Source organism: Sander lucioperca, chromosome 2 (assembly GCF_008315115.2).
Source record: "Sander lucioperca isolate FBNREF2018 chromosome 2, SLUC_FBN_1.2, whole genome shotgun sequence".
In the NCBI taxonomy this organism is placed as follows: Eukaryota; Metazoa; Chordata; class Actinopteri; order Perciformes; family Percidae; genus Sander; species Sander lucioperca.
The window spans coordinates 16,410,556-16,423,417 of record NC_050174.1 but is presented as its reverse complement, the minus strand read 5'-3'; the positions used below and the strand labels follow the sequence as shown (position 1 = coordinate 16,423,417).

The following is a 12,862-nucleotide window of genomic DNA, read 5'->3' as shown; positions in this document are numbered from 1 at the left end:
TGTCTTACCTTTATGACATTGTACAACCTGCACATGTGTGCTTCCAGTATGTGACATGGTTGTAGTTTGGAATTTTCAGTTCGTTTTTTTTTATTTTAGTTTTGATTTTTCATTTTCATACGGTTAGTTTTCATAGTGTGTTTGCTTGTTTTAGTTTAGTTTCAGAAATGTTTAGTTTTAGTTTTTTATATATTTAGTTTAAGTTTGACTGTCCAGCCCAGGTATAACATCTCAGAAGTATTTAGCTACACATACATGGCTGGGGAATGGCCTTAGTTAAATGGGATTGACACTGGGTTGACATTTGTAGTTTGTACATATTAGCATTGCGATAGTTGTTTGAGTTGTATATATGATTTAATTGTTTGAGTCATGGAGAAGGGGTAGGACTGTATGTAAGTGTATACCTTTTCCTACTCCTTTTCTGACGTGATATTTATTTGTTGTTTACTTATGTTGTTCATAAGAATTTATATATTGAGACTTTGTTTCATAATTGCTGTTCATTTTATTATTATTGATTTTTTTTTAAATTATTTCATTCGAAATGAATAAATAGATCAAATCAAAAAATATATGTTTAATCTTGTGCTACTTTAGTGTCCGATATGAAGCAATTGTGGCACAGTGCCATCTCCTAGCATGTCAAGTCCATTCAGTTCCTGTGGTTCAATGTCATAAGAAATGAAATATTATAGCAAAAAATCTAAAACTGAAATTAATTTACGTTCCCTTTTTATTTATTTATTTATTTATATATATTAGTTTTTTTAACCAGGCAATATCAAGTTTTTATTTAGTTTGAGTAGTATTTTTTACTGCTTATTTTCGTTTTAGTTTCAGTTTTAGTTTAGTAAAATAACCCTGGTATGTGAAGGTTTTACAGTTCAGGATGTCTTTTGTCAGATTGACCTACAAACCGTTGTTTCACCTGCAAATGTAGTCTCTGCAAATACCACATCCCTGGAGGCCTTGCACACACAATAACCACATATAGAATTGCCTACGTGAAAATGTACATGTACACACACACACACACACACACACACACATAGACCCTCTTTTGAGGTCAGTAGCATCCTCCAAGTGGCAGGTCGGGTTACTTTAGATGCGCTCTCACCTGAGGTTCAGCTTCCGCTCGCTTGGTGTGTCTTCAGGGCCAGTGCCTGTGCACTGGACCTGACCTTATCAAAAATAAAAGACAGGAAGTTAATGTCTGTCTTTAAGTCAGGCTCCCTGTACTGTGTTGCAGAACCAGATCCCCTGGAGTATGGTTACTTTCAAAGTAAGCAGGGTTAGGTTAAGTAGATTCAGGCCCTCAAAAGGATTGGAAGTAATCAGAGAGAGACAAGGAATACAAATGACGTGTATGCAGTTTAGGTGTGAAATTCAAGGTTATAGAGGGCACGTTGGAAGAAAACTAAACAATTTTGTTTTTTTGTATTTCCCTAGCCTGGATTTTATTCCAGAACACACCATGTGAGTGGGTGTGAAAAAAAGCCTTTGCAGCTTTTGTGGACGGTGGTGAAAACAGGACATCAGCATCACTGAGGGGGCACAGTGTTTGCTGCTGATGTACTGCCGGTGTCTATGGTTACACTAAATGGTTCATGTTGATGACCATTGTGGCATTGTTTATGGCATGAAACTGGCACAGCAAAGAAAGCAGGTGTCTTTGAGACTAAGACTCAAAGACTGACTGCACAATGAAGCTGTCAGCACTTGAACACGTGCACATGAATTTTATTTTATATGTCAATGGCAAGCTGCAGTTACCAGATTGTCTGCTGGCTCCGGAAGTTACTTCCTCCCTCCTAGGACAGGCAAAGATAAAGCCCAAAAAGTGTTGCACAGGTTGCATTTCCAGAATTGCCATGCCATTGGCTGACTACAAATCGTATTCACGGATTTCACGGATACATGCTAGTTGAGAGGCAGTGTGAGTAGTAGGGAGCTGAAATGCTTACTAAAACACTGGTCTTTCAATAGAAGCAGAAGTTTTAGAGACCTCGACAGCAGATGGTCTACTTCTATTCACTTACTCTAAAAGAGAATCAATACTGGACAAAGAATTAAAGGTGCTGTAGATAGGATTGTGAAGATCCAGGACTTAGTCAAATAATTTGAACTACAACAACTTCTCAGTCCCTCCCCCCTTTCCGCTAAAGCCCAAAAAGGTCTCCTAAGCCCCTCCCCCCACAAGGGAGAATGAATGCGTGCGCATGAGCAGTGATTTACACGCAGTTAGACACCCCCCCGGCCCTGATCGGTGCATCTGAACAGGGAGCTGTGGATTTTTGCAAATCGCACTACAGGCTGTAGGTGGTGCCAGAGGAGGCAGATTTTTTTTTAAATTACCTGCTTCATGTAGTTCTACTCGAACATAGGGTCAGTTTCAGCAAATATGACAGAAAGTTAGTTTTATAAATCTTACCTACTGCACCTTTAAGAGTTGATGTTATGAGATTTACAAAAAAAGAAGTGGAAATCTAACAATGACAAAATGAGATCTGGTAAATCAGAGCGATTCATATTGTTCATTAACTTCCAATGGAATATTATCTACATGTTATAGTGGTTATACACCTATTTGAAGGTTATATGTTTTAGCCACCTAACTGAGTGAATGAGATGCAGCTGAAGGCTACATTTACATTGCTACGTTTTGGTTTTTAAGCGTATTGAACCAAAAGCGATCTCCGTGCACACAAGTGTTTTTAGCTCCAGTAGAAGAACTAATCTGCGTTTAAACTAACACACCCAAACCGCAAATCTCATCAACGTTCTCGTATACTGGGCATGCACGTTAGTAGCTTAGTCTCAGAAAACGAGACCCAATCAGGCGGCGGAACTTTGGCGTCAGTGTTGGTGCCTCAAAAGGTCTACTTTTGCGGTCGTACAGACGGCAACAGAACCCCGGAGATTCTAAAACGAAACGGGTCAGAAGTGTTTTCAAATTTCTCCCGTTTAGGGGCTCTGAAACACCAGAGGAGTGTGAATGCGAGGTGTCAACATAGCAAAAGATATTCGTTTTTAAAACAAAACGTAGCAATGTAAATGTACCCTTAGTCCGTTTATAAATCCAATCAGACTCACAAAGCACTCATTAATGTTAACAAATCAACTATTCACTTCATCCTAGTTTTACTCATTCACTCAGTTTTTATACAGGGGAATATTCTCAAACTAAACAAAAATGTTGATTTCCACAAAATGTATTAAATTTAACTGAGTGGGTTTTGGTAATGTCAGGACACCACATGAACAACGACAGAAATGGTTAATGGGTTATGTATATGAGCAGATTGTATCATCCTATTATTGTATTGCAACTGTTCTCTTGGGGAAGATCATTATATGAAAATTCATAGAACCTGTAACTATAACTGTGAGAGTAGCATGTGATCAGCCAGTGCTTTTCTATATCCATGTTCATGTCACACTTCCTTCTCAGTATTTTTAGGCTCACACATTTCAGTGTTCATGCTGCTGTGTGATATCATGACTATTCTATTATTATTTCTTGAATTACTGGTATACAATATTTTAGACACATCGTACAATGAGCATGCCTGTGACAAACTCCATGGACCATAGTTAAAAGATGTAATCTTTTATATAGACCTAGGAGTCAAAAACCATGAATCAAAAGGCAGGATTACTGGCTCTGTAGGCTGTTATGCAAACTTACCGCTGAGTGTGTCATGGTAAACCCCTGGATTATGTTCTTGGTGTGTGGTTTTGTGTTTACCATGTGATGTGCACCCCAGTGGAGTATTACAAGTTGTCTTTAAAACTCCTGTCTCGCTCAAGATAAACAGGGACAGGAATTCTGCAGAAATCTAACTTTTCTGACGTTGAAGTTTCTTACTATTTCTTACTCTCTCTTAAACTTTGTACCTTATCTGTGGTGGCGGCTGTGTGACTCACTGCTTTTTCCTCGCCCACACATTATTTTTGAATTTTGACTATAATGTATTTCTACACTCATTACGTCTTACATTTTCAATTCTTTTGAGGTGAGTTTTTTTTTTATAAGCCTTTTAGGGACTGATATGATATTAGATTTGATCAAATAAAACAAAGTTGCACTAAACTATTAATTGAACTCTAGGACGACAGACTGAGGGGACAAAAGAACACCTGTCAGTACAGCTGATGCGTTTTTGATCCATAAATGTCCTGCGACTGTGAATGTGTCCACTCGTTAATGCTTCCTGGTCCCAGCTGGGGCTTCAAGCTCTAGAGACCACCCTTGTCTTGGTGTTGTGACTTTTTAGTGGTAACGAGAGGTCGCGCCAAGCTGACATTCTCTTAATTGCCTATGGTAGTGGAGGTTGAAGAGCGTCTCAGTGGGTGCACTCAGGAGCTCCTGGAGGGGTCAGGTCATCACTGTCATCGGCATTCATCGTCATTCACCTTCCTTCCGTCCTTCCTGGGCTTAGACTGCATTACCTGCTGCTAAATTGCTGTTTGTCTGGTTTTCAGTAATTGGGCCATAAAAAGGTCTTGCTCTTTTTATGCATTTATGTATACAACTACCCAAAGTGGAATAGAGAGCTTCACTTAAACACAGCATGACCAGTGCCTTTAGTAGTATTGAAGATATGGCGACATCTAGTGGTCATTACAGGTGATTGTTTTTTTGTTTTTTTATATAGTGGACTCTGGTTTGGCACTTTTGCCCACTATAAAACATTGCCCTAATTGTTCATATGTTGTTTTACCCTAATGTTAAACATGTCTGGAGTAGCCCAGTCATCTTTAATTATCACATAAACATTTTGGTATGTCCCATGTTCATATATTATTTTATTTTATTATAAGAGCATCGTGTGCACAATGTGATGCACTGTCTTAGGAGAACGTTGATAGGCAGACAGGTCTTATTTGGGAAAAGGGCCTGATAGCAGGGTTGCCTGTGTGTGCTTTGGGGTCTTTAGCGTTCGCCATATTGCTCACATCACAAGCCCTCAGACAGCACTTTCATCTGAGCCTAGATCGAAGAGGGACCAGGGACCAGAGCATGTCCCTGACCTTTACCTCCAAATATCCACTGCACCGCTTTCATTTGATGTTACTTTTTTTTAATACACATAATATAGCATACCAATATATGAATTTGCTACTATAATATTTTGTATCTATTTGTATACTTGGAATATAATGTTCATGAACATTATTGTCTATATATATGCCCATTAATCTTCTTCATTGACTTTTAGCCTGTCATTACTTATGTTTTTTTGTTTCCTCTTGATCTGGTCATTTTCCAGGTATCCATTCCTGATACCAGTACAGCCTGTATGCGTGGGACGTTGGAGTTCCTGTACTGTGGAATGCTGACGCCCTGTTCTGGTCTGGATCCCATGGAACTAATAATTCTCGCCAACCGTCTGTGTTTGCCACGACTTGTCGCCCTCACAGGTAAAGACTCTCTCTGCAGTGTTAGAAAGGTTGCGAAGAGAACTACCTATCAACTTGAATGTCTTGTTCTGACATCCGTGGCACAATATGGTTTCAATAGAGCTTCATCTGCCTTGACAAACTGCCTTTTATCAATGACTCAACAGAGTTAAAAGGAGATAAAAATTTGGGCCCATGTCATGTCAGTGTCAGTGCATTTAAACAGTAATATTGACATGTTTATGTACATTTTCTGCCTCTTCAGAACAGCACGCTGTGGACGAGCTTCTCCAGTTGGCAGCGAAAGGAGGTGACATTGATGGACAAGTGTTGGCTTACCTCGAGCTTGCACAGGTCTGTCCTTGCAAAATTGTCCTTTTAAATAATGGATTTATAATTTATTAATATTAAATTCTAGGTTGTATTAAAACAAATGATGAATAGTAATTCACCATAGATTGATTTGTTGATCCTAATCTGTTCAAATGTTGTCTCTTATCTCACCTTTTAAATCTTACAGGCCTCTACTGTCGAAGCTGTAATAACGCATATCTCCTTTGTTTTCCCTTTTGCAGTTCCACAATGCCAAGCAACTATCAGCTTGGTGTCTCCATCACATCTGCACTAATTATAATAGCATCTGCCGCAAGTTTCCCAAAGACATGAAGGCCATGTCTCCAGGTACAGGCACCTCGCCTCTCTCTGCTCTGATAATCTGCCCCCCTTCCCAAACCCCTTTCACACATGCAGCTTTCCCCTCAGTAAAACTCCTGCAATATTTGCTTTGCAGTGCTAGGTTGAAAAAAAGTAAGTTTTCTGGGTTAAGCACACTGCTAAGGAATTATAGCATGCTGTGACTTGTTCATAGCATTTGGTTGGAGCGGGAGAGCTGATTTTCTTTGGTCTGGAACAACACTGATGCAAGGAAGCTAAAAAATAAAAATAGTATAAGGAGAAACAGATGAGCCTCTTTTGAGCTGTTTTTGTAAAAAAAATAAAAGATTCTGTCTTGCATCAAGTACATTATAGGGAACATACATCCTCACGTTTCATTAAAGATGAGAATATAATACATTTTACACACATTTTATACATAGTAGGTTGTAATGTGACCATATGATGTATGTATGACCATATGTTAATCTACAATCCCTCGCTGTGCAATAATAATGGTCTTTGTTGATTTTTCCCGTTTTAATTGGTCCTTTTCTTAATGTTTTTAACTTTGTCCCCCTCTCTGTAGAAAACCAGAGGCACTTTGAGAAGCAGCGCTGGCCTCCTGTGTGGTTCCTTAAGGAGGAGGACCGCTATCTGCGCTCTCAGAAGGAGCGCGAGCGTGAGGAGGAGATCTTGCGCAAGCAACACACCAAACGGGGCTGGTGTTTCTGGAGACACCCGTCCTCCTCTCCGCACATCTCCTAAAGGGTTTTCCACCACTGACTTCTTTACCCTGACCTGGGTCATCCTACCCACTAACCCCCCTGTAACGCATATAGAGGAGGTCCGCTTTAAATCCTCTATCAGTGGAGAAATGACTCTCAGTGCTACTATGCCTGAATGTCAGCATGTTTGGGGGAATGTATGTGCCTCTTAATAATTGTGGGTGACTTCATTAGTGTATTCTGGTATGCTTGTTTTGGACTTAGCTGAAGGGTATATGCGTGGATGTGTGAGTGTATGTTTGTGGTTGGCATGATTGAGTGATGCTTCCGAGTTGAGTGCTTCCCAGACGCCCTGATCTATAAGGGCCTGCAGCGTCGCAGTGCAGCCCCTTGTCCCCTCCACAAGAGCTCTGTCCCTCCACCAGCACTCACAGTGTCCAAGCCTTTGAGTGATTTGCCTGGGAGCAAGGGCTCTCTCTATCTCTCTGTCTCCTTCCTTCACATTGACCTTAATGACTATTACACATTGACCACTGCAGCTTCTCTCGGGGAGCTTACCTCTGCCTTCACTTCTACGCAGACTGTTAGCTGACACACACAGACCGGTGCAAAAGATCCACCCCTCTAAAACCAGCACTGGATTCCCAGGAACTGACACTTAACAATGTAATTATTGTTTTGCTTTTATTCGTCCTTTTTATGTATTTTTGCGCCCTTCTAGGACACTCTTATCAGGGGAAACTACACTACTCCCAGGAAGTGTTGCAAACTTTGATTGCCATTGCAATGATGGGACTGTTAATCTAGAGCCCAGGTTAGGGTGTAAGGGCAACCCTAAAACCATTAGCAAGTTGGGATGCTCCAGTCAGGAGGCTTGATCATAGTTATTAGCCTCCAGTCTAGTAGTGAAGTGGTTCTTGGTGTCCATCGTTCACTCCTGTGCATCCCACCCAGTCCTCCTGCACACCACGCGTGCAAAAAAAAACAAACACGCACGCTCTCCTTGATGAGATGGATTCACCAATCTGCACTTCAGAGACATTCAAAGTGACCAATCTATAGCAATGATGGAGATGAAGAGGGCTAGCCTTCCTTGATACCTCTGCCATTGAGGAACGATGGATGCAGTATGAAACGTCCATGACCACTTGGTTGCATTGAAGCACCTCAGCCAGCCTGCCTTTACTCCCCTACACCACTAGGGGCAGCACTGCTCAGGGCCCCGGCACTAACCTTCACACTAACAGGAGTTTTTGTGCCTGTGATTGCTTCACTCTAGTTTCAATTATTAAATCAGTATAACTTCAATCCTTGCAGAGTGTTAGGAGAAAGCTAAAGCACAGTGTTGTGATGAGTAAAATGGACTGTACCTGACGATTGAGTTTTCACCTAGTTGTGAATACCAAAGCTGTGATTCTTTTGATCTCTTTCTTCCTCACTTACTTTATTTCTGCTTCCCTGCTTCCTTTATGGGCAAGAGGGGATGTAGGAGAAAAGCGAAAGTGGCTTGTGGGAGAAGGAAGCAGTATGATGTAATATTTGAATCCCTCCTAGTGGTGGTGTTTTCAGTCTGTGGTGTCAGGAGAAAAGTGTCACTGCCTTCCATTCCTCTCGCTGGAATTGAAAATGCTGCTTAAGACACAATAAGACAGTGTCCACATGAACACAGACACTCGTGATTTTATGTTCACAGTTTAAGCGTCTGTCTAGTTGTTTCGTATTTGCCTGCAATGGACGTGCAGAATAGTAATGATGGTATTAAAATGTGACACATTTCTTAAACCTTAGATTTTCTTTGCCATATGCTTACAGTCTGTAAGCATATAGTCGTAATAGGTCACTCATTTTAGAATGTGTAGATTTTACCTACAGTGGTTACAACTTTGTGATGTCTTTAACTGGTTTTGAATTCAAAAAACAGTGTGGTCTGTTATGCTTCCTTGTTAACCAGGAAAATAATATTACTTTAGATTGAATTTGCAATTGTGATGTGTTGTCTCAACGGATTTGATATATAAGCTTATATGAGTGCAAATCTGAATTTTTTGTTAAGGGTGCTAATTTCTTTGGGCTTTAGCACTGAATGTGAAACTTTGTGGTGATGAGTTTTGTATTAGCACGTTGTTCTATTTGTGGGTTTGCGCCCCTCAGCTTTACCCAGGCAACTGTAGGAGATAGATAGATTGTGTGAAACATGTGGTGCATTCTGCCGCTCTCCATGGGAGGTGTGTTAAAGTCATGCTCGACTACCCAAATAGAAGTCAGATAGGATCTCACGAGACCCAAGTGAGAATTGAGCAGATTCCTCTCTGAAAAGAGTGAAAGTGGAGTAAAAGTGAACTCCGTCTCAGTCAGCATTACATGCAACCCACATAATTTGGAATTACGCCACGGAGATTTCAAAGTCATGCCAGTGCTTTGCTCTGGGAATTTAAAAATTAAATCCAAAGAGGTGAAAGTTGGGGGACAGTTTTTTTATGGACTTCCATGGCCTCCTTTTATTTTCCCATAGAATGGAGGCTAATAGATTTGTCTTATTGATAGTTGGTATGACCCTAATAAGCTTCTTATCTTAGTCTGTGTGCCTTATAGTTGGACAAAACTAAAAACTAGTTTGGGATTTTAGCAAACCTGCAGACAGGTTCTGCAGTGGTTGACATGATGGATAGAGTAGACAATCTCTATGATAATTTTAAAACTGTAAAACAGATTATGGTGTTGCTTTATGCACTCTCAGCCATTATCCTTCCTTTTTTTGAGCAAACTGGAGCCATGCCAGTGAAGAATCTTTAGGCCTGCTGCTTGTTTTTATGGACAGACAAATGGCCTTAAATAAAACTCTTCGTAGACTGTAGTACAGTAGGTTGGTCTAATCATATAGCCTTTTGTAGTATGTTTTCTACAGTGGGAATTATTTGGATGTAAAAGGACTCGCGCCTTGGTTCGGAAATCTCCACTGACCAGGTGATTTAGAGGTAGCAATTAAATTGACTAACAGGTTGATTCCTGTAATTTAACTTCAAAACCACTGACTTTGGGAAAGCAAAGCTTTTTAATGAGCACTGGCTGGCCTGTGTGCTGGGAGAGTGCAACCACTTTGATGAAATGTGGTAAATTTGCATGGTGGCCTAACTTTGTCATTATAATGACACTTGGTGTTGGAATGTACTTTCTTCTTTTTTGTTTATGACTATACCTTTCTGTGCTTAGCATGAATTGTTCCTTATGTAAGATTTTTATTTAAACCCGAAGATTGTAGCCTGATATTTCCACTTAGGTCTTTCAAAATTTCCCACAACTCAATAACATGAATAACATGACTTGTCCAGCTTCTTGTTTAAGGCCTAGTTGGCACTGAAGCCCACAGTAGCTCTCATCTTGCTACTGCATGCGGCTTAATGCACAACTCAGTTTGCTATAATCTCAGCACAGCTCAAGGTAGCATCACTAATTATACAACTTTAAATAATATGCTGGGATATTTGCTTGAAAAAGTAATGCAGATGATCTTTATTCTGTTACTGTAGTTATTACATTCAATCAAGCTTATTCTTGGGATTTTTAAGATATTGGGAACAGGGCATGAAACTGAAAATTATAAAAAAAGTTACTACTGCTATTGTAATGAACATATTTTAAGAATGTTATAAATGGCTGAAAGCCAGGTGTAATGACAGGGGAATTGGGTAAAGCATGATGCCTGTTTCTGGGGTTACACAGAGGCTTCTGAATATCCAGAAGTGTGTTCAGTGTTTCTTAACCTTTGGTTGGGACCCTATCTGGGGTCACTTGGAATGCATATGGGGTGGTGGGAAATAAAACTGAAATAATAATATGTATTACATTAAATACTGTAGGTTTTAAATATATGTCCTAATCGCTATAATACTTATTTGGATATTTGAACCTCCAGTTCACGACAACTTGAGTATTCTCTTATTATTGGTGTAAATCCTGGGCCGGAAAAGGTTGAGAAACCCTGATATACAGAGAGGGGGAGATGGAGATGCCAAATTTTGAACCCTGTTAGCTTTATTCTTCCCTCAATATTTGCTCCACGCTGACCCCAACAGGCCAAAGTCACATTCTGATGTAGGATGTAGGGTTGTGTTATTCATCTGGATTGTCTTGTTCTATCGTATCACATCCTTTTCACTGTCACATTCTCCTCATTTATTTGAGGTGGAGCTTTTCTTCCTTTTTTCAGCAGGCCTGACCTTCCTTTTTAAATTTGAGGCCTAGTGACTGAGAGAACACATTGTTTGTAGTCGTTGGTGTCTCCTTTCCTGTGCCTTCAGTGAAATCTCACTCTTTTGGCTCCGTACAGGCTGGTGGCAATGCACCTGCAGCCTTCTGTGTTTAAAAAAAAAAAAAAAAGTTGATTAAGCCAAGAAAATACACAAGTGAGCACAGAAATAAAAGTAGGCAGCTTTCGTTAATGTACAATATCTCAGCATAGTTACTGGCTATTTGGGTCATAGTGATAACTTCCAATGATAACGCATAACGTTCAGTATGTAATATCATCTATGCTAAAACTACGCAACTTAAATTATGAAATGACCAAGAAACCCAGCAAACCAGCAGTTTTAAAACAATGTTTTCGCACTCTTTCAGGTGCCTGCACTTTCTATTATGTAGCCTAATACAACGTTTTTGATACGTATGCTAAGTCTTTATATTTACCAGTTTTCTTGATCAAAAGTATCTTATCAATTTTCCAGTTTCTCGTGATCTGTTTCTCAAATTCAATAGTATACCCTATTGCTTCCACTATTTAGCTGCAATGTATTCATGCATGAAGTCAGTGTATTCTAAATTGGGGGAGCAACATCTGGGGACTACTGGTTGGATTAAAGGCAGATATTAGCTGTGACAACTATATATATTATGCTTTAATGAAGATAGTTGTATATTATTTGAGAAAATTTGAGTCACAGCTTGAATAACCTCTCACAATAGAACTGCTCACCCTGCTGTATCTATTTGCTAGGCTAGTGTATACATAGGATTTTATGCGTAAAGAGGCCCAGGACAGGGAGAGTGTTCATATAGAGATACATGGTGTGATTAATCCCTGGTCTATACTGTAATTTTTAAGTGGATCGTATATACTGTATAGTATTGTTATGCACTTTTGTTTCCTTTGACTCATATGAGTTTTATTAACATTTACTGCTCATGGTATCGTGTGTATTACAATAAAAAGGCAAAAGAAAGAGCACATCACACTCACAAACTATTAAGGGCTTTCAAGAAAATACACAACAATCAGAATGTTTTGCTGCTGTTGCAAAAACTGTTTAGAAACTAAAAGTTTGTAATATTTTTGAACCACTGTGATTTGTACAAAATTAAAAAAAAGTTAAAAAAATGTTTTTTCCTTTTTTTTTTTTTTTTTGCCATTTCAGTATTTTGATGTTTGACATGGATTTTATTAAAACTGTTAATCTTTTGAACTTGTTTCACAAGTGTGTTATTGTGTTTTTCTGTAAAATTCATAGACTTAAAAATATATGTTTGTTCTTTGTTCCACTTAATGTTTCTAATTTTCCAGATGCAATTACATTGCAAAGAGATGGTCATCTTTAATTTATTAAGGAGAAAATATAAAATACCACTGATAGTTCTGCATGAAAAGATGAATTCAGTAACATTGGAAAAAATATCTATATTCAATATAAACATAATTTGTTATGAGTAATCTAATGATGGATTTTTTTCCACTAGGTTACCATATTGTTAAGTCTCGCTTTGCCAGACCATCCGTACGCTGCGAAGCGGACGAGGGGCTGGCTAGTCCACCCAGCATTCCGGGATGGGAGGAAAACGTGCTCTGGTTTATTGGCATTTCTTTAAACCAATCACAGTCGTCATGGGCGGTGCTAAGCTCCGCACGTAGCCGCTACAAAATAGTTGTGCGAGAGAAAATTCAGATTGGACAGATAGACTAGCTAGCTGTCTCAATTTATCATGCAGAGATCTGAGGAGCCACCACAGTCCATAGTTAACCATAGTCCTCATAAATCCACCAGAGTTTAAAATTCCAACACAAAGAAAGCGGAAGGAAATAG

At 39.4% G+C, this 12,862-nt stretch overlaps 1 protein-coding gene across 8 annotated transcripts in view; it reads left to right on the top strand.

The window, feature by feature from the left end:
* The window catches only part of rhobtb4 (Rho related BTB domain containing 4), a 45,118-nt gene extending 32,871 nt beyond the window's left edge, over window positions 1-12,247 (top strand). For all 8 annotated transcript variants that reach the window (XM_031309077.2, XM_031309072.2, XM_035994188.1 and 5 more), the window contains 4 exons: window positions 5,277-5,427; window positions 5,672-5,760; window positions 5,982-6,087; window positions 6,650-12,247. In XM_031309077.2, coding sequence (XP_031164937.1) covers window positions 5,277-5,427; window positions 5,672-5,760; window positions 5,982-6,087; window positions 6,650-6,828 — 525 coding nt within the window. In that variant the 3' untranslated portion in view covers window positions 6,829-12,247. The remainder of the gene's footprint in view (window positions 1-5,276; window positions 5,428-5,671; window positions 5,761-5,981; window positions 6,088-6,649) is intronic.
* Window positions 12,248-12,862: the final 615 nt, after the last annotated feature.